The following is a 24,320-nucleotide window of genomic DNA, read 5'->3' on the forward strand; positions in this document are numbered from 1 at the left end:
CCACCTTGTGGTTTTCACATTCATCAACGTCAACGCTCGGACATATTGACGTAGAACGGAGTATGATCCCTTTCAGCTTAAAGAGGGGGAAAGGTCTTAACAAGACAACATTAGAGTTGAGACATCGAATCAGAAAGTGTCGTAAAAATGAAATCAATACATATCCTTTGTCATCTCTCGAGCAGTCAAAAACTGATCTCAGAGGAAATCGTTGTTGAAAGTACCACACGGCATCGATTGCCGATATCTGCCAGTTTATGACAAGATGGCTGAGGTTGAATGTTAAAGTTAGGGGTTGTTCATTGTTAATTCTGTCGCCGATCTAGAACTGCTTCATGTAACAAAGAGGGTACAGAAAGTGCCTAAGAATGAGTGACTCTCTGCATCTTTGTGTTGTCATATTATTTGTTATTCAGGTTTTTTTTTGTTCTTTTGACTTTAAGATGGCGCCGTGAGAGTGGCTGCCTTTCCAGCAGTCCCTGTATTGTGTTATTCTACTTCTTTCTTTCCTTTCATAACTTTGCTGCTGTGAAAGGTACATTTCTCCATAGTGAGACTAATAATAATAATAATAATAATAAAAAATACCTTTATAAGCGCCTTTCAAAACTCTCAAGGTCACTTTACAGTCACATGATACGTTTTTCTGTGCGTGATCAGCGGCAGCCACACACGCCAGCGTTCACTCAACCCGGAAGTAACTCAAATAGATAGAAAGTTAACTAGCTAATAGATAGCAACTACACAGCCAGATAGCTATATAGCTAATAGATAGCCAGCTAGATAGCCAGGTAGATTTCTACAAGATAGCAAATCGCTAGCTAGCGAGCTATCAAGATAGCTCTCTAGCTACATAGATAGATAGATAAAAGATAAATAAAAAGCAAGATGGCAACTTTGTGCTTTTCATGTTGCAGTCGATGACCTGAGAGTCAGAGCAGCAGTTATTTATTTTTAAAATAAACATTTAACTACTAACGTGCATGTTTTTTGTGTTGTGTCACATTATTTATTTAGTTATTTTTTGTTGTGTTGACTTCAAGATGGCGCCGCGAGAGAGGCTGCCTTTACAGCAGCTCCTGTATTTTGTTTTTCTACTTCGTTCTTTCCTTTCCTCTTACTTTTATCACTTTGCCATACTGTCAAATGTAAATTTCTTCACAGCGAGACTAATGATAAATCCAATCCAATCACAGTTTTGACTATCACGACTAAAGCTGCTAAAATGTCAAATTCTCATCCATACCGGACCTCAAACTGTTTTGGTGCAAACTGGGCGTTAGTACTTGATCACTTGCTAATGCAAAAATGCAACCTAATTCCCATTTGGCCATACAAGGGAAACAATGGAACACCTTCAGGTGAGATTCCCACTGCCATATTTGTAAAGACCAAGGTCCCTGAAGGACAGTGAATTACAGGTGAACACGTGAAACCAAGGTAGGGGATTTCACAGCCCGCTGAAAGATACTCTTTGTGTTTGCAGCGTTCACCGCTGTCTATCTTGAGGCTTTTCAGAACATGGCAGACTAATTTGGTTGTTTGCGTTTCAACCTTTTTGGGTCATACCCGAGAAGTCATCATAGCACTTTAAGAAAGAGCCATCTTGTTTTGATTGCAAAGATACGCCTCATTGACTTAAGTTTCCTCCCATTGTCATCGTCTTTTCTAAGTGTGCACAACGCTTGCGCAGACAAGCACGCCGCGGCCTGTAAAATATGCAGCGGCATGATTGCTATTATCATTTCTGATCAGCTCAGGTATTAAACCAGGCTTGCTGTCAGCCTGGTTGCATTGGAATGATTATTTTGTAGGGGCAACGGAGGCCTAGTTCCACCGGGCCGAGTGTGATGGATGGAAAGGAAATGGCGGTGTCTTGAAAAATCCCCAGTCCCGCCCGATAGCAGCCACTCCATAATTACAGTCTCACACTTTGATGAGGCTCAAATTGAACTGGGGCCCATCTGTCTGTCGGCGTAAAGGCAGAAGTCATGGAAAACTCGTTTCTAACCACAAAGATCAATACATTCAGGTTTAAAAGACTCTCAGGTCTACTGTTTTACTTTACGAAAGACTCCATCAATTGAAAGTCCGAATGTGTGGGGACCAAGTCAAAAAGAAGTTCACATTGAGTAACATTTTACTTCAAGATGGTGCTGCGAGAGTGGCCGCCTTTACAGCAGCTACTGTATTTGTTTTATTCTACTTCTTCCTTTCCTTTCCTCTTACTTTCATAACTTTGTTTCCACTCATAACTAAACTTTACAAAGACAAATTCCCGCTCCACAGGCAAAACTCGCTATCGATGAATTCATTGGCAAAAATATGTGTAACCAGGTGCTACTTTCCAGAACTCATCGGGTGGGTTTCCAAGCGTGTTGAGAAGTCACTGTCCCATATGAGTGATGGATACCAATTCTGGTCATTCATTCTTTGAGCTAATTTGTAATTGGGACGTTGTCGTATGTCACAGTTTCCGTACTGTTCGTTTGTTCACTTGTAGCCCTCGGGAAATCAATCAAATCATCTTACCACATTGAAATGAATGGAAATAACACTAATGCGTTCCAGCCGCACAAAAAAACAAACAAAAAAAAAAAAAAAAAAAAAAAATCGGGAAATGAAAGATTGTATCTGGAAAAACTTAAAAGTCGGGATCACACACATCTTACAACACTATCGTCGTTATGCAGATAGGAATTGCAGGCACAAAAAAAAAAAATCACTGTTTAACTGGACCTTTATTGCAAGTCGTCTGCGACATTGATATCTTCAAATGGGAAACGGAAGCACGGGAGAAAACAACAACAATAAGCTAAACTAAGCTAAACTAAGTTAAGATAAGATAAGATAAAATAAGATAAGATAAAATAATATAAGAAAGCTAAAATATGATAATCTAAAATAAATTAAAATAAACCAAAATAAACTAAGACAAGATAAACTAAGACGAGACAAGACAAGACAAGACAAGACAAGATAAGATAAGATAAGATAAGATAAGATAAAAAAAGCCTTTAACAGTCCCACAATGGGGAAATTTGCAAAACAGGGCTAAAGGGACTGGGAAAAATATCAAAGTGAGATTAGTTTTTCAAATTTAGACAGACCACCCATCTAGCTGTTTGTAACCTCTACATCCCATTTAGGAACAGACCACAAAGGTTGTGTTAGCAGGTGACGGAATAAGAAAAGAAAAAAAATTGTGTCTATTATCCTACGTGTATAAATGTGTATTTTGCGCAGAGCATGACCCTTGACAACGACATCCTCTAGATCTTGAGGAAGGGGTTGTTTGTATGCCAGTGGATGCATGCGTACAAATAGGTGAACAGCTTTGACCTAGACAAGCTGCGCTAAGAGAAAATGGACAGAAATATAAACGAGTGTTATGAAGTTGAACGTGGAAAGTGGAGAGATAATTCATACAATGTGTTTCATTCATCCCCGGGCTATATTCATCCAAAATATTTTGGACATGTTAATCACGGTGATGAAAATCCCGGTTGGAAAGACGTCAATATTTGAAAGGAGCAAAGTCGAACAATGTGGAACAGAGCGTTGAGTCCTCGTGCCAACGATACGGTGTTGACATTGTACATAGCGGTGGGCGACGCTGCGAAGGCGATTGGAAAATCTGTTCTTTGCACAAATGTTTTGACAAAAAAAAAAAAAAAAAAACAATACAGACATCCAAACATTTCCAGATCCGAGTGCTTTCATTTTCCAAGACTATCTAACAAATTTCATCTCGGTGGCGAGCAGAGACGACTGTGTCGGCGCTCGGGGCAATTTGAAGCGCCTATCTACGGCGCACTCAATAACCGCGAAGGCGAAATGAAAGTGATCTCCCACTGGTGTGACAACGACAGGGTTATATTTGTGTGAGCACGTACAATTTCCTTTTAACTTGAGCGCAACCCCGAAGAGATGAAGATGTAGCAGGGTCTGAAGTTTCGTGTCTTGAACAAAGTACTGTATGGCCGTTTGACAGCGCTGCGTGTCATGTCGCCGAGATGACGACGACGGCTAATATTTCATTCAAAGAACAGCATCATGAAACACTATATCCATTTTTTTTTTCCACAAACACACCTGACTCGAAAGGATGGTAAAAGAATTTCCCTTTCAAATTGCTGATGTGGACTGCAAATTTCGTCATTGTGGGACGAATAGAGGTTTTCTGATTTTGATTCTGATTCTGAATTGACACATGATAATTTAGATCACTCACGTTGCAAATGGGCTCCCGATTTGAATTAAGGCCAGGGCCCAAACCGATTCAATGGCCAGCTGATTTTAAAATACATCACGCCAAAGATAATAACTTTACGAAGGTACTCCCCTAAATGTGCCATTTTTGGGCGGATTTTCGGACTAAAAAAGTTAATCAAATAAAAAAGAAAAATTGTCAGTCATACATTACCTGTTGTTCAAATGATTAAGGGAAACAAAAATATGAAATAAATAAAAAAATCAATATCTTTTTTTTTTTTCAAAACCTGCAAATTAATTGGCTCTCTGGAATTTTGTGCCAAATATTAGCATTAGCCTTAAAAATGCCTTTACAATAAATTGGCCACCTGATAGCAGTGTATCAGATGGCGATGGTTAAAACTCCTTCATAAAATGCAATCTCATATCATATCATATCATATCATATCATATCATATATCATACCATATCTCACATCACATCACATAATTATATTATATTATATTATATTATATTATATTATATTATATTATATTACAGTAAAGTCTTGTTATATCGATATCGGATATATCGATAGTCCCGGTTATATCGATACTATTTCTATGCACGCACGGAGAAAATTACATGCAAACAGGGTCGGATATATCGATAGTCCCGGTTATATCGATATTTTTTCGGACTCCCTTGAAGATCGATATAACGAGACTTTACTGTATATTATATTATATTATATTATATTATATTATATTATATTATATTATCAATTTTCTATTCCGCTTATCCTCAAAAGGATCTCTGGATGGTGACGGCGCTTAACCCAGTCATCTTCAGGCAGAAGGCAGGGACACCCTGAACCGGTTGCCAGCCAATCACATCTAATATGTATTATATTAGATAATGTTATATTATATATTTTGCAAATCATTATTCACCAAGCTACTGCTTGTATAGCGAGTGAAGTTGACCGTCACCAGACGGTGATTGCATCTCCAATTTTTGCTCGTATCGAGAAAAACAAACTCGTGAAATCGCGTCACTTGTATCTCAAGGTGTCTCCCCCATCAAGCTTCTCGATTTCTCCCCGGTTGCAGTATTTTCCACTCATCCTACTCTATATTCCTCCTCTGTGCATTTAAACCGCAGTCTGTCAACGGGATGAATAATTGAGGCGTATGGAGTATGGTCAGCAGATGGCGAGATAGCTGTTACGAAGCCTCTCGGTGGGCTGCAGGAAGTGCACACACCTGTCCAGTTCAAACCCGCAGGAGCTTGGCTGGAACGTTGCAAAAGAGCTGCGAGAGTCCTGCCCCCTCCAGGGCAGGTGCAGGCAAGCATTACCAACCACATGTGGGCCACATGCAAGAGAGCATGAATAATAGGGAACATGCCAAGAATAGCAGATGTGGGGTCTTTTTTTTTCGCACCCCCATCCCACCTGTTCTTCTTCACCTGCTACAAGCGAGAACGTTCCAAAAATGTTATCTTTCCGGTGCACGTTGCCATTTCGCGTTTATTTTCAGCCCCCTCCTCCCGTGTTTATCCTGGGCATGCATCGAACTGCTCACTTTGGCCGTCCGAGGGGCCTTAACAAGCACAACAACTGGCCCCAGTTTGGACACGCCTGAAAGCAACCTCCGCCTCCATCGGAGCAGCCGCTGCCAACCCTTTGACCCCGTTCCCACCCCCAAAGCGCCAACCCCCCAGTCCCAAAAGCCCGACTCGGGCCACGACCCGGTGAGTCACATGAGTTAACCCCGGCTTACGTCCGCTCATACGCACACATGGACGGCTGAGCGTTTGGAGGGCTGCCGCGAGCAAAATTGATCTTCAGCACACTCCCCTACCCTGGTTTTATTTTCTCCTCTCTCCCACTCGTACCACCCCATTTAATTCCACCCCCCCCCCTAATCCCGTCTATCTTTTTCCAGATGAAAGCAATGTTAGCTTTTATTTAAACCATTCGAGGATGGTGTAAAAGAAATGCAGATGACTGACTTGCGTTTTTGGCTTGTTTGCTTGTCAGAAAGCCAAGTTGCTTTTATTTTTCTCGGGTGCTTTGCTTTCACGGAACGGTTGCGCTTTCGTCGAAGGAATTTTCAGAGAGAGTGTGCGACATGAAGATAGAAGAGCTTCAATATGGCTGCGTACAAAATCTCTTTGAAGCAAATAAAAGCTCTGAACATTCAAGTATCTTTTCTCGATTACTAGCCTGTTTCTTGTTAATGCCTACTTAAATTACATTCGGCAGTTTTTTTTTTCTTTTTGGAAAACAAGGGAAAATTGTAATGCCTGGAGCGCTGAAAATGCATTAAACTTTGGCTCTCTCAAGCATATTGAATCTTGCTGTTTTTTTTTTTTTTTCTCTTGCACTGAAAAATAAGTACCATTGAAAATGTGACTCAAAGTGGTGTACTAACAAGAAAGATCACAACAAATTATTGTGTGATTGAAAAGGAGCAAAGCAACAAAAATTACTTCACTCGGACAATATAAATACAAGTAACAGCCGACTTATGACCAACTCGACTTACGACCACCCGTTCTTACGACCACGACCTCCAGACAATCAATTATGTGATGGCACCAGAGGGGGGAAGTTTGCTAGTCATTTAGCCTATGAGTCTCTATTCAACATTTTGAATGGATTTCAATTTATGACCATTTTGACTTACGACCTTGGTCATAAGTCAGATGTTACCTGTATATATATATATATATATATATATATATATATATATATATATATATATATATTTTTTATATATATGTATTTTTTTTTCCCTGATAAATTTAATGGGAATCATTCAAACGCACTGCCATATCTGAAAACTGTCTATGATGCAGTTGTTCTAAAAAACATTTGGCTATTTTGAAGAATTTGTTTGCAGGATGAGGCTCATGAATGAGCAAATCAATTTCCCCTGAACTTTGTGCTACAATGATTTTTTTTACATACAGTCACATTGGCAAAAAGAGGATTCACAAATAAACATAGTGCTAATTTCCACACATTTCTGTGAAACAGGAAGTAACCTGCTAACAAACTTCTATTTTCTTCGTCATAGTATTATTTATCTATTCACTTATCTATTTATTTGTATATTTATTCATTTACTTATTATGTATTAATTAATTAATTTATTTATTTATTATCTATTTTATAATTGATTTTTATCTTTTTTTTTATTTTGGTTCATGCTAGCTTGAAGTTTCTCCGAGAATACTGTGCAGACGGATAATTTTCGTCAGAGCTGGCCATTATCTTAAAAACTAAACTAAACTCAGTGTTAAGAAAGTATATTTACTGGACCAACAATGGAAATATTACATTATGTTGTGGCTGACCCAACACTTAGCAAGGTTAGCACCCGCCATATTTAGCTTATTGTATTCCCTGTTAGCCATACACATTGAAGTTATGTATCTTATATATGTATTAATATCCACTTAAAATATAGAACACATACACAGAAGACAATAATGAGCACTACTTTTAATGGACTGGTCCCTACCCCGTTGAATGGAACAGCTTTCAAAGGAATGATAACCATTTAGCAGCGCGTTGTTCTTCCTAATGTGTAATGTGAGTACTTTTAAGACTTGGGATGATGGGTAACTCTTTTTGTGCGAGTACGTGAGCCTTTACGGCACAGCTTCCCAAGTCAGGTTCAACCAGTAAGCGGGTTATTCCCCTTACAGCAGATCTCTACTCGTCTGAAGTCTTGCAACAAGTGTGCAGCTTAATAACAAGGCTCAACACGGACAAGAGGCTTTGGTCGTCCGTAGGCTGCCTGAACACAACAGTCTTCATCGAAAGATAGGGATAGCGGGATCCATGCGACTCTTTTGGCTTAACAAGCCACCGTAGCCATAGCATCGTGGCGAATATTAGCCCGGAGTGAATTTAATTAGACCGGATGCTTCATCTTTTGTTTAGCCATGGTGCTGCCTGCCAAGATACGTGCGGTTTATCGCATGTATTTGCCAGAGCTGTTTGTTAATTTTGTACAAAGATGTCACACAACCTGTATTCAATAAAATATCATTCACATCCAAAATGATTTTGCAGCTAGAGTAACAGCACAAATGTTACTCAAGGGGAGGTTGTAACACGTCTGTGTTGTACAGCAGTGGTCCATCGATGAAAAGGTTTCTTTAGCCATCATCTGTAATTATTTGAAAGTGTCTGATGTTTCGCTTCTAATCCGCGAAGCTTTGTCAGCGAACTAAAATTTGCTAGTATTTCTGTCCAGAGAACTAACATTTGCTGGTAGCTGTGGCCAGAGCTACCAACAAACTTTAGTTTTCTGACAAAGCTTCTCGGATGAGAAGCGAAACGTCCGACACCTTCAAAGAAGTACAGATGACAGCTGATGAAATCTTTTCATCGAGAGAGATTGTAGCATACTAGTGAAATACTTTACGTCAACATGAATTGGTATGAAAGCTTGGTTAAAAAATAGAACGACTGAGACAAAAATGTGTATTGCTAAGGCAGCGTTTTGAATCAACAAATCAGGTAATATGAAGGAAAATGGACTCCCCAACATTTAACTAGTCCACAGTTTTGTTTAAGAGCCACAAAGGCTTTTTTAATACCCTTGTAAAATGATTCACAAAGACCTAGAGACCAGGAAAATGTGGGAAATAACCATCGGATGCCGTTTTTTGATAATATTCAATCCTCAGCTTGGGTTGTGAAGCATATCAATGCATTATTGAATCAAAGTAGCCGGAACGAGACCTTAACATTTTCTGCCGGTAAATTAGTGTAATCGTGCGATTATACTGCCATGTATTTTCAACACGAAAGAAAAATGACATTTTCCCGAGGACTTGGCACTTGCGACTTAATTCCCACATCTTTCATGTTCCTGAAATGAACAAAGTTGAAAGTAGTTGCCTTAGAGTCTGAAGAAAATCAGATTTTTTCTATCCTTTTTAGCTCAACTCACTTTCACCTTAATACCTCCACTTCCCTGCATAAACGTGCGATTACAGTATCATTACAGTACCCATTTACTGGGGACTTAGGTTCAGTGTTCCGGGTCTTTTTGCGGTCATTAAGTCATTATGAGCCAGGATACGGGAAAATAATACCCATTATACCCTGACTACTACTTTACTCTAAAGTCTTCCCGAGGCCTTTCTTCCGGTCGATTTGCTTGTCAGCTTGTGAATTTGCACGGGGCATTGTTGCGAGATCCTCCATCATATGATCATCGTCCAAAATGAAAAAGTGGGAGGGGAAAAAAACAAAAAGACTCACCCCAGAGTTTGGATACGCGGTCCAGCCCAGTTCAGCAGTGGCCACTCGAGTGTCCATCACAGTTTCTGCAGCAAACAGATAAAAACATAAGGTTGCGATGAGGAGTTAGCAGAAAAGAAGTATTTTGAAATATCATCCGACTGAGATGTACTGCATTCAGACCTCAGCGATCACTTGATAGGATCATTCGTGAACCGAGAACAGACTGATGTTTCACTTCGATTCATTCATCTCGGGAAGACTTCTTGTAGGTTCAAGACCTGCCGCGGAGGTTTTACTGAAGATGTGTGACTGTGCTACACGGGTCATGCCTCGAATGTCAGGGATCCGTTTGAGGAAGGTTTTAGTGCACAGGGGGGGGACTCTGTCACTGGCCTTATTTTAGTTACAGTCTGCCGTCACGACATATAAAGAAGTCAAGAATAACGGATGGATTATTAAACTATTGTTTAAAGGACAACCGACACCATTTTTTTGTTTCCGAACTGACATCAGACAACTGACAACCCAAAACACGCAGGCTGATATTTTTAGTCAAATGCAAAACACCAATAAAAATGACTGAAAGTGTCCCAAAACTACTTCAAAATGACCCCGGAAATTGCGTTTCAGAAGGTCCCGTCCCCTTGTTCGTGACGTCACGCCAGGACGTCTTTGCCTTGCTCTAGAATCAAAACAATGGCTTCAGATTCGGAGAAGATGCTTTCTTGTTACTCATCCAGTTATGAATACGATTCAAATAGTTCTGAAGAGGAAAGCATAAATGTTTGCAATCGATTAAAGACGTCCTCCCGTATCAATTCGAGCCGTCAGGAATCCAATGTAGCGTCCCAGAAAATGCACAAGATGGCGCCCAAGCTCCATTGGAAATGGGCTGATTTGTCTGCTGGGAATTTGTGTCAACTACAATCAAATAGTAGTCTTGGTGCAACATACAATTCACCATCACGTTATTTATTTGTTTTCCTTCTAATTTCGCCATCAACACGGATCAATATGAAGTTTTCAGACCAAACAAAGTACCCAAAATGCATCGTGTGTCGCTTTCTCGGTCAGGGGCGTTCCAGACGTGACGTCACATCAGGCATCATCACCAACTCGAAAACAAGACTTCCTGAATATTCAGTGCGAGTCTTAAAACGTAAAATATAACTATATGCGGTGGAATCTTTGTAAAATACGCTCAGTAGAAGTCATTTGAAGTGATTTTACAAATTATCGACACAACTTGTCCGGTGGCGTTGGTTGTCCTTTAAGGAAATTGGGGGATGGAAGCTGGGCGTGAAAGAAAGTGAAAAGTGGTCTCTGATAGGAATTATCTTGGGCTAATTGGTTTCATGTCTGAAAGCAGCTTCACCGAGTAAGTCGGGATGGAACGTGCTAGTTGCTATCACTTGCTTTTATATTTTTTTAACGCCGCGTATACTTGATATCAGGATGACAGGTTATTTCAAAAGCTCCATTTGGAATTATTTCCATGGCGCTTTGAGGATGGCGTATCTATTTTTTTTTTTTTTTTTTAAGGCGAGATCTGTGAGGGGTACGCTTCCGGGAGTGGAAGAAGGTAAAAAAGATGGGCGCTAAAGGGTTGGAACGTCTTCTTGAAAGCGAGGCTGAGAGTCTGCAGCTTGCAATTCATCTCCCTCATCAACAACACGTGTGGGTGGTGCTAGCCAACTGTTTGCTGTTGCTAAATGGAACGCGTCCAAGTCAGCAACACTCTGATATCATTGCGGATGATTGCCTTGATTTTTTTTCACCTTTATGTCTCCAAAACTAACACATTACATTTGTGAGTTGGTTGTGAAAAGAGCAAAAAAAAGTCAAATATATCCTGTTCCACTTTAAAAAAAAATATTGGACGCTTTAGCACAGAATAGCCTAAGCTAAATTATGAGCCCATAAATGACTTTATAATGGCCAACATGTCCATCACTTTAAATATGTGAGTGAAGGGATCCAGAGGGGATTGTGAATTACTCTTCTTCTTTTTTTAGGGTGTACACAATGCCAAAAGAGCAGACATTAATCAATACTGAGCCAGTAAACGTCTCCTGTGACTTGCAAGACTGATTTATCGACTATGTGTCACAGAGGAAGCGGTTCAAAAGGGAAGCTGCAGTTTATAACTTTTGCTACAGTTTTATACCGGTTAAATTCTCTCTCCTCGGGGTGTCTGTCTTGCGAGTCACAGCAAAAGACATCCTTCCTTTCTTGTTAAACATTAAACCCTTTGATACTCTTCTCAGGCACAGTGAACTGATTTTATTTTCTTTTTTGTTGCTGTTTGGGAATGGGATAGGTCTCTTCCTGTAATTGTGACACACTGAAGACAGTAACAATGCCTGAAAAACCAAAGTGAGTTATCTTTATAAAGCGCACTCCTAATGAATGCTGTATTTTGAAACTTTTTCCATATATAAGGCACACTAGAGTATAAGGCACACCCCCAATGAACGCCATATTTTCCAACTGTTTCCATATATAAGGCGCACCGGAGTATCAGGTAGCTTGCCAATGAATGATGTATTTTCCAACTTTATATATCTATAAGCTATTAGCTGTTAGCATGGTGCCGGTTGTCCTTTAAGATGAGCATCGCCTTCTCTTGTTTCAACAGCCTCAACCCTGCCAGGCCTCGCGGCAGACTTGCCGTCAGCTGGGGAGGTAGAAGCCGCCGAAGCATCACACCGGCTAATGTAGCACAAGCCTGCCAACACGTTCTCAGGGGAAATCACAAGAGATTTAGTCAAATCAAACGGGCTTTTTGCTAAGGCCATCCTCCATTTCCTTTTGGAGGCGAATGGCGGAGGAGGGAAAGCACCGGATGGTTGTTCAAGGTACAGACAAAGGGGTCAAACGCTCATGGAAACGGTCGCTGAACTTTGTCTTGTGACCAAATGTCTTCTTTTGACACCAGGAGGAGAGTAAATGGGGTCTACTAAGTGGTTATTAGCAATGAGGCGGCACTCTTACACCTGACAACTGGCCTTTAAAAAATTGGGACAATGTCCTTCCTTCTGTTAACAAGAGCGCCTTACATGACCCGTCTTGTGGACTGTTAATTATGAGTTGAATTTTCAAAGTCGGGTTTATTTAAAAAAAAAACGTACAAACATTTGAGTGACGACAAAATGGTACATAGTTGTTGTACAACAGTAGGTGTGAATTTATTTTAGGACTGTAAGAGCGTCTGTGTTTTATGCTTCCCTGTTCATTGTTTGACTTAAATATACTGTACATTGCATCAGCAATTTACGACCAAATTCACCTTACGAACGACCACTCAAAATGTATCTCATTCATAAGTTGGGGAGCGTCTGTAGGTCATATGTGTTGAGACAAATCATCCGATGACAGTTACAATCCTATTTACTGTATTTTAAATGAGCCCATCTGTGACGTGCTCCTTTGGCTTGAATAAAGACGCACCCCAGTTTACGAATATTCGAGTTACGAGAAAATGGTACATAGTCGTTGTACTCCAGTCGGTGTGAATTTATTTTCCGACTGTTTGAGCGTCTGTGTTTTATACTTCCCCGTTCAGTGTTTGACTTAAACATACATTCCAGACAAAATATAGCACTGAAAACAACCTATGACCAAATTCACCTTACGAATGACCGCTTGAAACATATCTCTTTCATAAGGTGGGGAGTGTCTGTAGGTCATATAACGCGTTGAAACAATAAATCATCTGACGGTAGCTACAATCCTATTTACTGTGTTTTATGAGTGGATAGGGGCGGTCCGGTAGTCAAGTGGTTAGCACAACACAGTGCAGAGGTCGCCGATTCGCGTCCCGATCCGGCCTCCCAGTGTGGAGTTTGCATGTTCTCCCCGGGCCCGCGTGGGTTTTCTCCGGGTCCTCCGGTTTCATCCCACACTCCAAAAATATGCATGACAGGCAGATACACCACTCCAAATTGTCCCGAGGTGTGAGTCTGATAGTGACTGTTGTACGTCTTTGTGTGCCCTGCGATTGGCTGGCAACCAATTCAGGGTGTCCCCCGCCTCGTGCCTGAAGACAGCCGAGATAGGCTACAGCACCCCCCGTGACCATACTGAGAAATAAGCGGTAGAATGGTTGTTCAATCATGTCTCAAAGCAATTGGATGAACCCATAATGAGTTTGCTGATTTGGCCAATCAGTTAATCCATTTCACACAAAGAAAGTCTCACATTTTCAGTCAGATGTACGAGGAAGTCAAAGTAGCACACATTCGCACACGATTAATGTAACCTAAAAAAACCACGGCCCCTTACGTTTCAAGGGTAGCACCCGATTCCCGCATCTTTGCCATGTCAGCGAGTCACAGTCAATCCAAAACCGCCAGGTGGGGGAAAAAAATTGTTCTGCATGAAAAGTATGAATAAAGAAAGCTGAAGGCTGACTTCACAACCACAAGTCATAAATCTATAGGAAAACAATAGCTTGTAGGTGTCTGACTTGTCGTTTTTTGATGGATTTGAGCAGTTACAAGGCTGTCGCGATGTTGCAGAATATTAGTTTCTACAAATCATGTGACAGATTCGGTTTTCGCTCGTCAAAACAACGGGCCAACGCATGATCAAGACCGGATCCTGGAAACCAATGCACCTAACTTGAGACGGCACAGATATTCCTCATTAGGGACTCTTGATGGATCAATAGCAAATGGCGGTCTGGTTCTACGCAGAGTTGGGACGGGCGGGGGGGCATGATAGAGCGAGGGAGACTGCATTAAACATTGATGGGGACCCTGTGGTAGCAATCGATAAGCCAGTGCTCTCTTTGCACAATTACACGTCAGCAAGCAGCCGCGTGATTCATCACATGATTAAACATGGATAATGTTTGGACCTGAAATCTTCACGGTGGGAGGAAGAGACGGACGCACTGTTCGCACTCTTTGAGCTTCCACGTACGGCTTTTATGGTTTGCAAATGGCCATGGTAACGTGGCTTTGGAATTCAAGCCTTTGTGGCCTCGGATGCATGATTACGCAACTGCCCGGTCGATAGAACATGTGCTGAAAGCGTCTCTCTGAAGGCTCTTCAGTCAATAAGGCGGACAATTCTCCACAGATTTCCCTTCTCATCCCAGAACACATATTTTCCATTGATCTATGCTTTACCACGTACACCCAGATTCGTAGCCCACCTACCCCCATGCCATCCCAGCCCCCCTTTCCCCTCTTCCCAGCATTCAAGGATGTTGCCGCACTTTGCAATTCAATGAGACAATCACATCCAGCTGCTGAACGCTAAGCTTAGAGGACCCTCACTTTGTGATTGGCGCAACAAACTGAAATAAGATCTTTAGGGCCTTGAGGACGAATATTTCAGAAGGGATGTATCCTTTCTTAGATGTGGAGTCAAGATGGGAGAGAGAAAGAAAAACGGTGAAAAACCAGGAGAATTCAACGTGCCTGAAATGAGCACTTAACAGGCGATGAAGCCCCGTGGTGGCTTAGTGTGCTGAGCCGGGCATCTTAATACTAGGCTGAAAACAAAGTGGCCAACATGCATGACTGAAAGCTGCTGCGTCTCCCAAAACTAATCAGCCGACCACTCAAGGGAATTTTCCAAATTAAAAAAAAAAGTGTAAGAGAGAGCGAGTGAGAGAAAGAGCATTTCTGACAGCAATGGCAGAACAAATTATGACAATTAAAAAGGTGATTTAGGCAAATCTTTTTACTTGACCAATTATTTGCTGAGTACTTGTGTTTCAACATAATCAGCAAAATAGAGTGCATTATTTTCCAAATACTTTCAGTCTTGGTCGAAAGAAGTGCCATTCAAATGGCACCATTCAAAATCTGAATGATGCCATTTTCACAATAATAATAATAATACTAATAATAATACATTTAATTTACAAGCACCTTTCAAAATACCCAAGCGCACTTTACAATTAAAAGAACAATAAACACCATGAAAAATAAAACCACAGATAAAATAATACATCATAAAAAAGCTGATTAAACTAAAGTGTGATTGCAATTTTAAACAGATTGGTTTTGAGGTAGGATTTGAAAGTGGGAAGAGAGTCAATATTATGGATGTTTTTCTGAGTCAAAACTTTGAAAAACAGCACAATGAATTGTATATGCACTGTCAAAGTCCACACATCACACCTTGAGAATTAATATCATGCAAAAAAAAGCTACTATCTGGAGATTTTAGCAATGTTAAGAAGCTAATTAATCGACAAAACCACCCAAAATGTGGCGTTTTAGGCCATTAGCATTCCTGCTAATTTCTATCTCTCCAAAAGCTATCTCACCCTAAGAATGAATATCATACAAAAAAAGCTACTCTTTGGCGATCTTAGCCATGTTAAGAAGCTAATTCGCAGACAAAACCACCCAAAATGTACTGTTTTAGGCCATTAGAATTATTGCTATTTTCTACCTCTCCAAAAGCTAGCCGCTCCAAATCCTAGAAAACAAAATGGTTGATGACAGACCATTGAGCAAATGTGTGTGTGGTCATCATTTCTTAAATGACCCTACCCCTAACCCCATTAGCATTCCTGCTAATTTCTACCTCTCCAAAAGCTAGTTACTCCCAATTCAAGAAAACAAAAGGGTTGTTGACAGACCATTCAACTAATGCATGTGTGGTCATCATTTCTTAAAGCCTGCTTGGCGCACCTTAAAACCATTACAAAAACGGATTGGCTCTGAGATTAAACCTTGAGATAAAAGTGGCAGGCACAATTACTGGAGAGGCATGAGCTGTATGCCTGCCCAACTGCTAGCTCAATTGGGACTTAATATTAGCATGAATGCATTAACGTTGCTCTCAGGGTAAAATAGACATTAACATGGCCATGGATGAAGAGTATAATGATAACTCTGTTTACGAACGCTTTAGCTAACGAACTTTTTGCCTTACGAATGTTAAATTCGCGAGAATATAACCTTGGCATACAAACTATTTTTCGGGAAATACACGGAGCGCCACAATGAGCGATGTGTCGTTCGGGAACCAGCCTGTTCTCTGACGTGAACAAACAGAGCTGAGCTGGAAATGGCAGCTGAGTTTTTTTGTTCTCTATTCCCCGCCCCCAGTCTTTGGTTAAAGCTGCACGTGATTGGTCAAGAACTGTGGTAGAGCAGGGAGGAGACACCCGCAGCAGTGATGGGCTGGGGGGGGGGGGGGTTACAGAAACACAGGGCTGCACATGAAAATACATAGGCAGACGACAGAGAGACAGTGAGAAAATGGACACAAAACACAATTTGGACTCGTATCAACTTGATTGACAGTTCAAAGGCAGAGGTTAGACTGCAAGGGTAAAATATCCCATCAATCAGGTTCCACAAATAACCCACACAAGCCATCTGTACAATTTGATAAAGTATATTTTGTGTAGTTTTAAGGCTTATTTAGTAGAAAATTATGTTTTATGGGGACCTGGGAACGGATTATTCTCATTTTAATGGTTTCCTATGGAAAATTAATGTTTGGAATACACACTTTTCGTCTTACACACCAATTACGTTTTCAAGCCAAGGTATCACTGTACATCAATGACGTATATAACTCCACAATATGTCTTACTTTGTATTTATTTTTTTCAGAATTATTTACATCCCTCAAACTGCGTGTGGCTATTTACGCTAGCGTGAGTAAAAAGCTAATTTGCATAGAGTCAGTCGATTTCACTACCAAATATCTGCATATGACTTCATTGAAATACGCATGAATACCATTGCGGCATCCAAGACACATTCTGCTCGGTATCTAACTTAGTCATGCATTTCACCATTCACGCGTGTGATGTGGATTAGACGTGATTTGTTTGTTCTATTTTTAACAGTTAGCATCACGCAAAAGGTATGCGGCGTTCGGTGAATTTGGCCCCGAATTGGAAATGCTGGATTTAAAAATAACAACAACAAAAAAAAAAAGAAATACATATGTTATTTTTAACTCAACATTTTGAAGAGTATACCTAACATGCTTCAAAAGTAAAAGTGCAGCGTCCATATTGTGGCTTCTTTCCAAATACAGCTCTTTATTGTATTAAAGTATCACGGTTGGGAGCTGGTTCCTGGGGAATAAAGGAGGTGATGGTTCTCATTTCTGAGCGGCTGTTTGAAAGAATCTCAGCTTAAGATTTATTTCATTTATTGCGCCACGCTGAGACCATGTCACTCATCCCGATGTCTTAAAATAGAAGATTCGGGACAACAGAAATACATCTGAGAAATATGTTAGCTTTCACATCTCCCTCAAGATATGGCGATGACAACGTGGCTGATTTGAAAATTGAACAGAAAGTAATCTGCCATCCTCCGAGAAAACAAGTGATGTCACATGGATGCAAGTATTGTAACTGCTCGGGGTTAGCTGGCTGTGGCGTTGTGAAAAAAATAATCGTTTTGAACAAGAAGAAAGGCCACTGAACAAAAAAGACAAAAAGCGGGAAGGTGCCGAGAGATCGGTGGCAGATGTTATGAAAATTAATATACAGTGATACTTTGGCTTACAAACTTAATTGGTTCCCAGACAGTGTGGAAGGTGAAAAGTGTGTATCCCAAAAATTAATTTCCCACAGGAAACCATAAAAATCAGGATAATACGTTCCCAGCTCACCATAAAACACAATTTTCTCCTAAATAAGCATTAAAACTACACCAAATATACCTTATTTTATGTATAATAAATGGGCTATGGTATTAGAATTAAAGAAATAAACTACTATATAATAAAGTGGTTTTATTTACCTTTGTGATGGTCGATGGCTTGTTGGAATGGATTGGCCGGTTTCATCAGCATTAAACACTTGATGAGGAACCTAACCTTCTTCTTTCACCATCTTGAGAAATGATCCCTTGGAGGTGCTTTCTCTGCGATAATTTGACCGAGTTCCTCATCAATTGTGTTCTGTTTAGCTGGGTTGATAGCTTTTTGCATCAAGTGTACATATGGCTTGTGCGGGTTATTTGTGGAGCCTGATTGATGGGATATTTTAACCTTCCAGTCTACACTCTGCTTTTGAACTATCAAAGTTAAACGAGTCCAAATGTCACTGTTTTCTATCCATTTTCTCACCATTTCACTTTTGTTTTTTTTTTTTTCACTTTTGTTTTTTGTTTCAAGCTCTGTCATCGCCCTTTTGTGTGTGTGTGTTTTCTCACTCTATGTCGTCTGCCTGTCTCTTTAATGTTTACCCCGCCCCCCACTGCTGCGTTGTTGACCAATCACGTGGCTTTAACCAAAGACGCCATTTTGTTTTTGGGAGAACAGCCTCACTCGCTCTCTGTCTATTACCCTCACCCTAATCAAACTGGAAGTAATTCAAATAGATCGCAAGCTAGCTATCGAATACATAGCAAGCTAGCGAATAGATAGCTAATAACTAGCGAATAGACAGCTATTAGCCACTGAATAGATAGCTAATAGCTAATGAAATGTATTATTATTATGATTATTCTTATGATGATGATGATTATTATTATTATCATCATCATTATTATCAGTATTATCATGATTGAACTGGGTGTTAAATGCTCCATTGCTAGTCAAGCACAGTTGGCCATTATATTATCTTCAAATGTTGTGCTAATATTGTATCAGGAATTGATCTTTCATTCCCATTCCTTGCTAAAGCGCCGTCGTGAATGATGTGTCAGCTTGTGTGACTCAAATCAGCTGTTTGATTCATTTGACATTTGTGTTACACGTCCAGTATTGATAACAATTCATTATTCATTTCGGAGTCGTCAATCACTCGTGCGGCAATTGCAAGCCATCAAAACAGAACACAAGCACGACAAGCGTCTCATCTGCGCGTTTTTCTTTTAGTCCCCTCGCCTGGTCAAGGAAGATGGTAAAGCACCTCATTTGCATTCATTAACATTACATTAGCAGAAGGAGTGATCTTTGGAAAGCAAGCTGCCGGAGAGTGTCATTTTTAATTCATCATATCTTCAACGCCTACCCTTCTGGCACCCCCTTTTACCTTCACTCTTTCCTTCTCCCTCCCTCCCTCACTCGCTCTTTCATTCATCCACCCTTCTCTCCTCTTAATCTCGGTGTCACTTTATTTTACCTTTTCAATGCATGTTTCCTCAATTTCCTTTTATCAAAGACCTTCAGAGTTCAACACCTGATTTTTTTTTTTTTGGTCTTCTTCCTTCCATTATTTTTTCTTATCTAATATAATATGCCATGAACTCATCCACTGTCAGACAAATGCAAAAATGTGTCCAAGACAGTGCCAGGGTTTTTGTCATTGTCAGTCGAATTCCAGGACCAACAGAATATTGAGTTTTAAGCCAGCCAGCTAGATAGCTATATAGCCAATATATAGCTATCTAGCTATCCACAGGTGTCAAAGTCAAGGCCCGCGGGCCAAATCCGGCCCGCCACATCATTTTTTTCGGCCCGCGAAAGCAAATCAAACTTGTTAAATTCCATGATGATTGCTAAAATCTGAGCCAAAATTTCATATTTTTGGATGTCAACCACAATAAAAGTCATTATTCTTCACTTCAGATTTGAAAACGAGTTATTCATTAATTTGCTGTGTGTGCTCTATATGTAATATTTGAAGGAATTTAAACATTCTAATGGGTTCCCCAAATTCATAATGGCCCTCGAGAGGAAACCATAACTACAATGTGGCCCGCGGCAAAAAATGACTTTGACACCCCTGTTATAAGCGCCTTTCAAAACTCTCAAGAACATAGCTAATAGATAGCTAGCTTGATACCTAGCCAGTTAGATAGCTATATCGCTAATAGATAACTAGATAGCTAATAGATAGCAAATAGCTAGCTCGGTAGCCAGCTCGATTTATCTTTCGGATCGTGAAAAGCGGATGAATATTGCATCACCGTGTGTACAATAGAAAAAAAAAACTTCTGATGGTCATCTGTGTAATGTTACGCATGTGAAGTAAATTCCGCACCTTATTGCAGGAAGATGTTGTTTATTTCCCTATCCCCCTTTTGCTATAGAAGAGAACATATACACAGCATGCGTGTGTGTGTTCACATATGGCCATACACATTGTCTGGAACGTGCCACACGTACTGTTTTCGCAAGCAGCTCAAGGCTTGCGCTGCGCCCGAGTGCTAATAAACACGCAATATCCTGCTGGGCAAATGTTAAACGTAACATTGTTATGAGTTGTAGTAGAAACAAGAGAGAAGTTTTTTTTCCCTGTATATATTCAAATAGCTTGCATGCATAATATCACAAATGAACCGGTTTTGAGTTCAGCATTGCTGTCCACGCTTAGCCTATTTACAGTGTTGTTCTGATCATGTGATCTAAATTCGGGGGGCTTGTCACATCATTTTCAGTTATTGTTTGTTCGATTTATTTATTTTATTAAGAGCGACGGTAAGAAATTGCAACAGTCTCTACTGAAAAAGTACGGATTGGCAAATGGTCCCCACACCCCAAGTCGTGATTCAAATGAAGTTTCATGGCTAAGTGCTTGTTCCCGTTCAAGGTAGTGGTCCTAAATGTAACTTTTGCTGAAATGTATAAGCTTTCTGTATATTAAAAAAAAAAAAAAAAAAAAAACACACATTCAAACTATTTCAGTGCAAGAGCAAAGGAGATATAGAACAGCTGATGAATCCGATATTAAACCTCACTGTAAGGAGAGAAGATTCCGGTTTGGCAAACAGAAAATAAATAAATAAATAAATAAATAAATAAATACTGGAGTAAAAATAAATATACCAAATAAATACATAAATAAACACAAACGAATGAATAAAGAGGAAAACAATAAAATACTAAATTAAAAACATAAATAAATAAATACAAAAAAGCAAATGAATGAATAAATGTACAAATAAATAGAAAAACAATAAAATATTAAATCAAAAACAAACACATAAATAAATAAATATTGGATAAATAAATAAATACATACATACAGTAAAGTCTCGTTATATCGATATTCAAGGGAGTCCGAAAAAATATCGATATAACCGGGACTATCGATATATCCGACCCTGTTTGCATGTAATTTTCTCCGTGCGTGCATAGAAATAGTATCGATATAACCGGGACTATCGATATATCCGATATCGATATAACGAGACTTTACTGTACATAAATACTGGAGTAAAAATAAATATACAAAATAAATGCATAAATAAATAAACACAAATGAATGAATAAATGTATAAATAAATAGAAAAACAATACAATATTAAATCAAAAACAAACACATACATAAATAAATGAATAAATAAATAAATAAATAAATAAATAAATAGATAATATGTTTCTAGCTTCCTCCAACCATCACAATTGTCATTACTTCTTGCCGCGTCTGCCTGCTTTCAAGAAACCTGGCAATTTGCTGTTCCAAAATGAGGCAATTACAATTCTTAATAAGGGCGCTCACCTCACAAAATGGCTTTTAGCGAAGAGGGAGACCTCCTCCCATAACATGCTTGGAAGGTTGAGGGGGCGGGACAACAACATTTTGGCTGCCTTCCCAGTCAACCAACCACACCCACCTTGTCTCATTGCAACTGTTGTGCGCACCCACTCGCAGAAATGTGATCGCTTTAATGACACCAAGAAACAAACTCCCCCGTGGATGCCTACAAGTGCATGTATTGATGCGAAACATAATGACTTGGTTACTATTACTTTCGAGCTGAATGTCTGTGTCAAAAAGGAATCTCCTGCTTCCACCAAACTGGAGGAAATGCAACACGATGCTCCGAGGGCCATCGTTAAAGTGGCGTTGGGATTTAGTCTTTCCCTAAAGCAATATATCGCCAGGATGGGAAGTGAATTGACTGAAGTCTTTTTTTTTTAACTCGTACAGTGATACCTCGGTTTACGAACCCCTTGCCTTACAAACTTTTCGGTTTATGAACGTTAAATTTATTCAAATTTTACCTTGGCATACAAACTATTTTTCAGGATACACACGGAGCTGCCACAACGAGTGATGTGTCGTTCCCGAACGAGCCTGTTCTTCTCACAACAAAATGGCAGCCGACTGTTTTTGTCCTCTATTCCCCACCCCCAGTCTCTGCATCCATATCTAGAAGTGAATACAGATGGACTGACACGTCGGAGCAGCTGGGTTTTAAAGGGTGTCGTGCGTGGACATATAGAGATTCTATCCGCACGCTCGTGTGAGCGTCAGCATTTTAGGACTTTGTTTCATGCTTTTATGGAGCGTTTTTTTTTTTTCTCCTGCTTGCGTGTCTGCGTTTGAGGGAACTGTGGTTTTTTTTTGTGTCTTTTCTTGAGTTCATGAATATTGCAAGTGCCTCGGAAGAACAGAATGTGTCGTCACACGTCGAGGTAGAAGAAAAGGAGTGGAGGTTTTGTGTGAGGTTACACAGTTTAAAATCGGGTGTTACTTCCATCCTAAAACGCCTCTCAGGTGATTTTCCCACATGACGCAGTTTCACAAAGAGAGCGATGTAATGTATTTATTTGATCTTTTTTATGTTTTAATAAATATGGTACCGTACTTGCACTTCATTATTATTCACATACTTTTTTTTCATTACATAATTTTCCTCTTTCAATGCTGTCTTCAAAATGTACAGGCACTGCCCTACTTATGAACATTCAAGTTACGAACAATGGTACACACGAACATTTTTGTAGTAACATATGTAGTATTTTCTCCAGTAGTACATGTACGTATCTTTATAGAGCAGATATTTTATTAAATGTTTATTTTTCAGGACTAACGAATACAGGTTACTTATCCAAGTCTTATACATACTTATTTAAATGTTAAACATACTTACATAAGTCTTAAACATACTTTCCATACAAAACACAGCACTGAAGCGACTTATGAACAAATTCAACTTACGAATGACCGTTCGGAACGTATCGCGTTCATAAGTTTTTCCTCTCTTTATGCTGTCTTCAAATTGTACAGGCGCTGCCGTACTTACGAATATTCAAGTTACAAACAACGGTACATACGGACATGTTTGTAGTAATATATGTAGTATTCTCTCCAGTTGTACATTTACATATCTTTATCGAGCATATATTTTATTAAATGTTTATTTTTCAGTACAAACCAATACAGGTTACTTATATAAGCCTGAAACATACTAATATAAGTCTTAAACATACTTTCCATACAAAACACAGCACTGAAGCGACTTATGAACAAATTCAACTTACGAACGACCGTTCGGAACGTATCGCGTTCATAAGTTTTTCCTCTCTTTATGCTGTCTTCAAATTGTACAGGCGCTGCCGTACTTACGAATATTCAAGTTACAAACAACGGTACATACGGACATATTTGTAGTAATATATGTAGTATTCTCTCCAGTTGTACATTTACATATCTTTATCGAGCATATATTTTATTAAATGTTTATTTTTCAGTACAAACCAATACAGGTTACTTATATAAGCCTGAAACATACTAATATAAGTCTTAAACATACTTTCCATACAAAACACAGCACTGAAGCGACTTATGAACAAATTCAACTTACGAACGACCGTTCGGAACGTATCGCGTTCAGAAGTTTTTCCTCTCTTTATGCTGTCTTCAAATTGTACAGGCGCTGCCCTACTTACGAATATTCAAGTTACAAACAACAGTACATACGAACATGTTTGTAGTAAGATATGTAGTATTCCCTCCAGTGGTACATGTACATATCGTTATAGAGCATATATTTTATTAAAGGTTTATTTTCCAGGACAAACGAATACAGGTTATAGGAGAGTGCCTGTATTTATGATTTCTGAAACTTAACATGGATGCTCTTGAATCCCCGTTGTACATTTTTCTCGACAATTACTTTATACGGCAGGGGCAAAACTGCCTCGCTGCTCTCGGATTTTGGGATTTCAATCGCAATTC

At 39.6% G+C, this 24,320-nt stretch overlaps 1 protein-coding gene across 3 annotated transcripts in view; it reads right to left on the bottom strand.

Annotated features, from left to right (window-relative positions):
• ephb1 (EPH receptor B1) overlaps window positions 1-24,320 on the bottom strand; it is a 165,694-nt gene that overhangs the window by 110,791 nt on the left and 30,583 nt on the right. For all 3 annotated transcript variants that reach the window (XM_089007565.1, XM_089007566.1, XM_089007564.1), the window contains exon 2: window positions 9,485-9,549. In XM_089007565.1, the coding sequence (XP_088863691.1) occupies window positions 9,485-9,549 (65 nt within the window). The remainder of the gene's footprint in view (window positions 1-9,484; window positions 9,550-24,320) is intronic.

The sequence above is a fragment of the Hippocampus bargibanti genome, linkage group LG11 (assembly GCF_051943395.1).
Source record: "Hippocampus bargibanti isolate YZ-2025 linkage group LG11, ASM5194339v1, whole genome shotgun sequence".
Lineage (NCBI taxonomy): Eukaryota > Metazoa > Chordata > Actinopteri > Syngnathiformes > Syngnathidae > Hippocampus > Hippocampus bargibanti.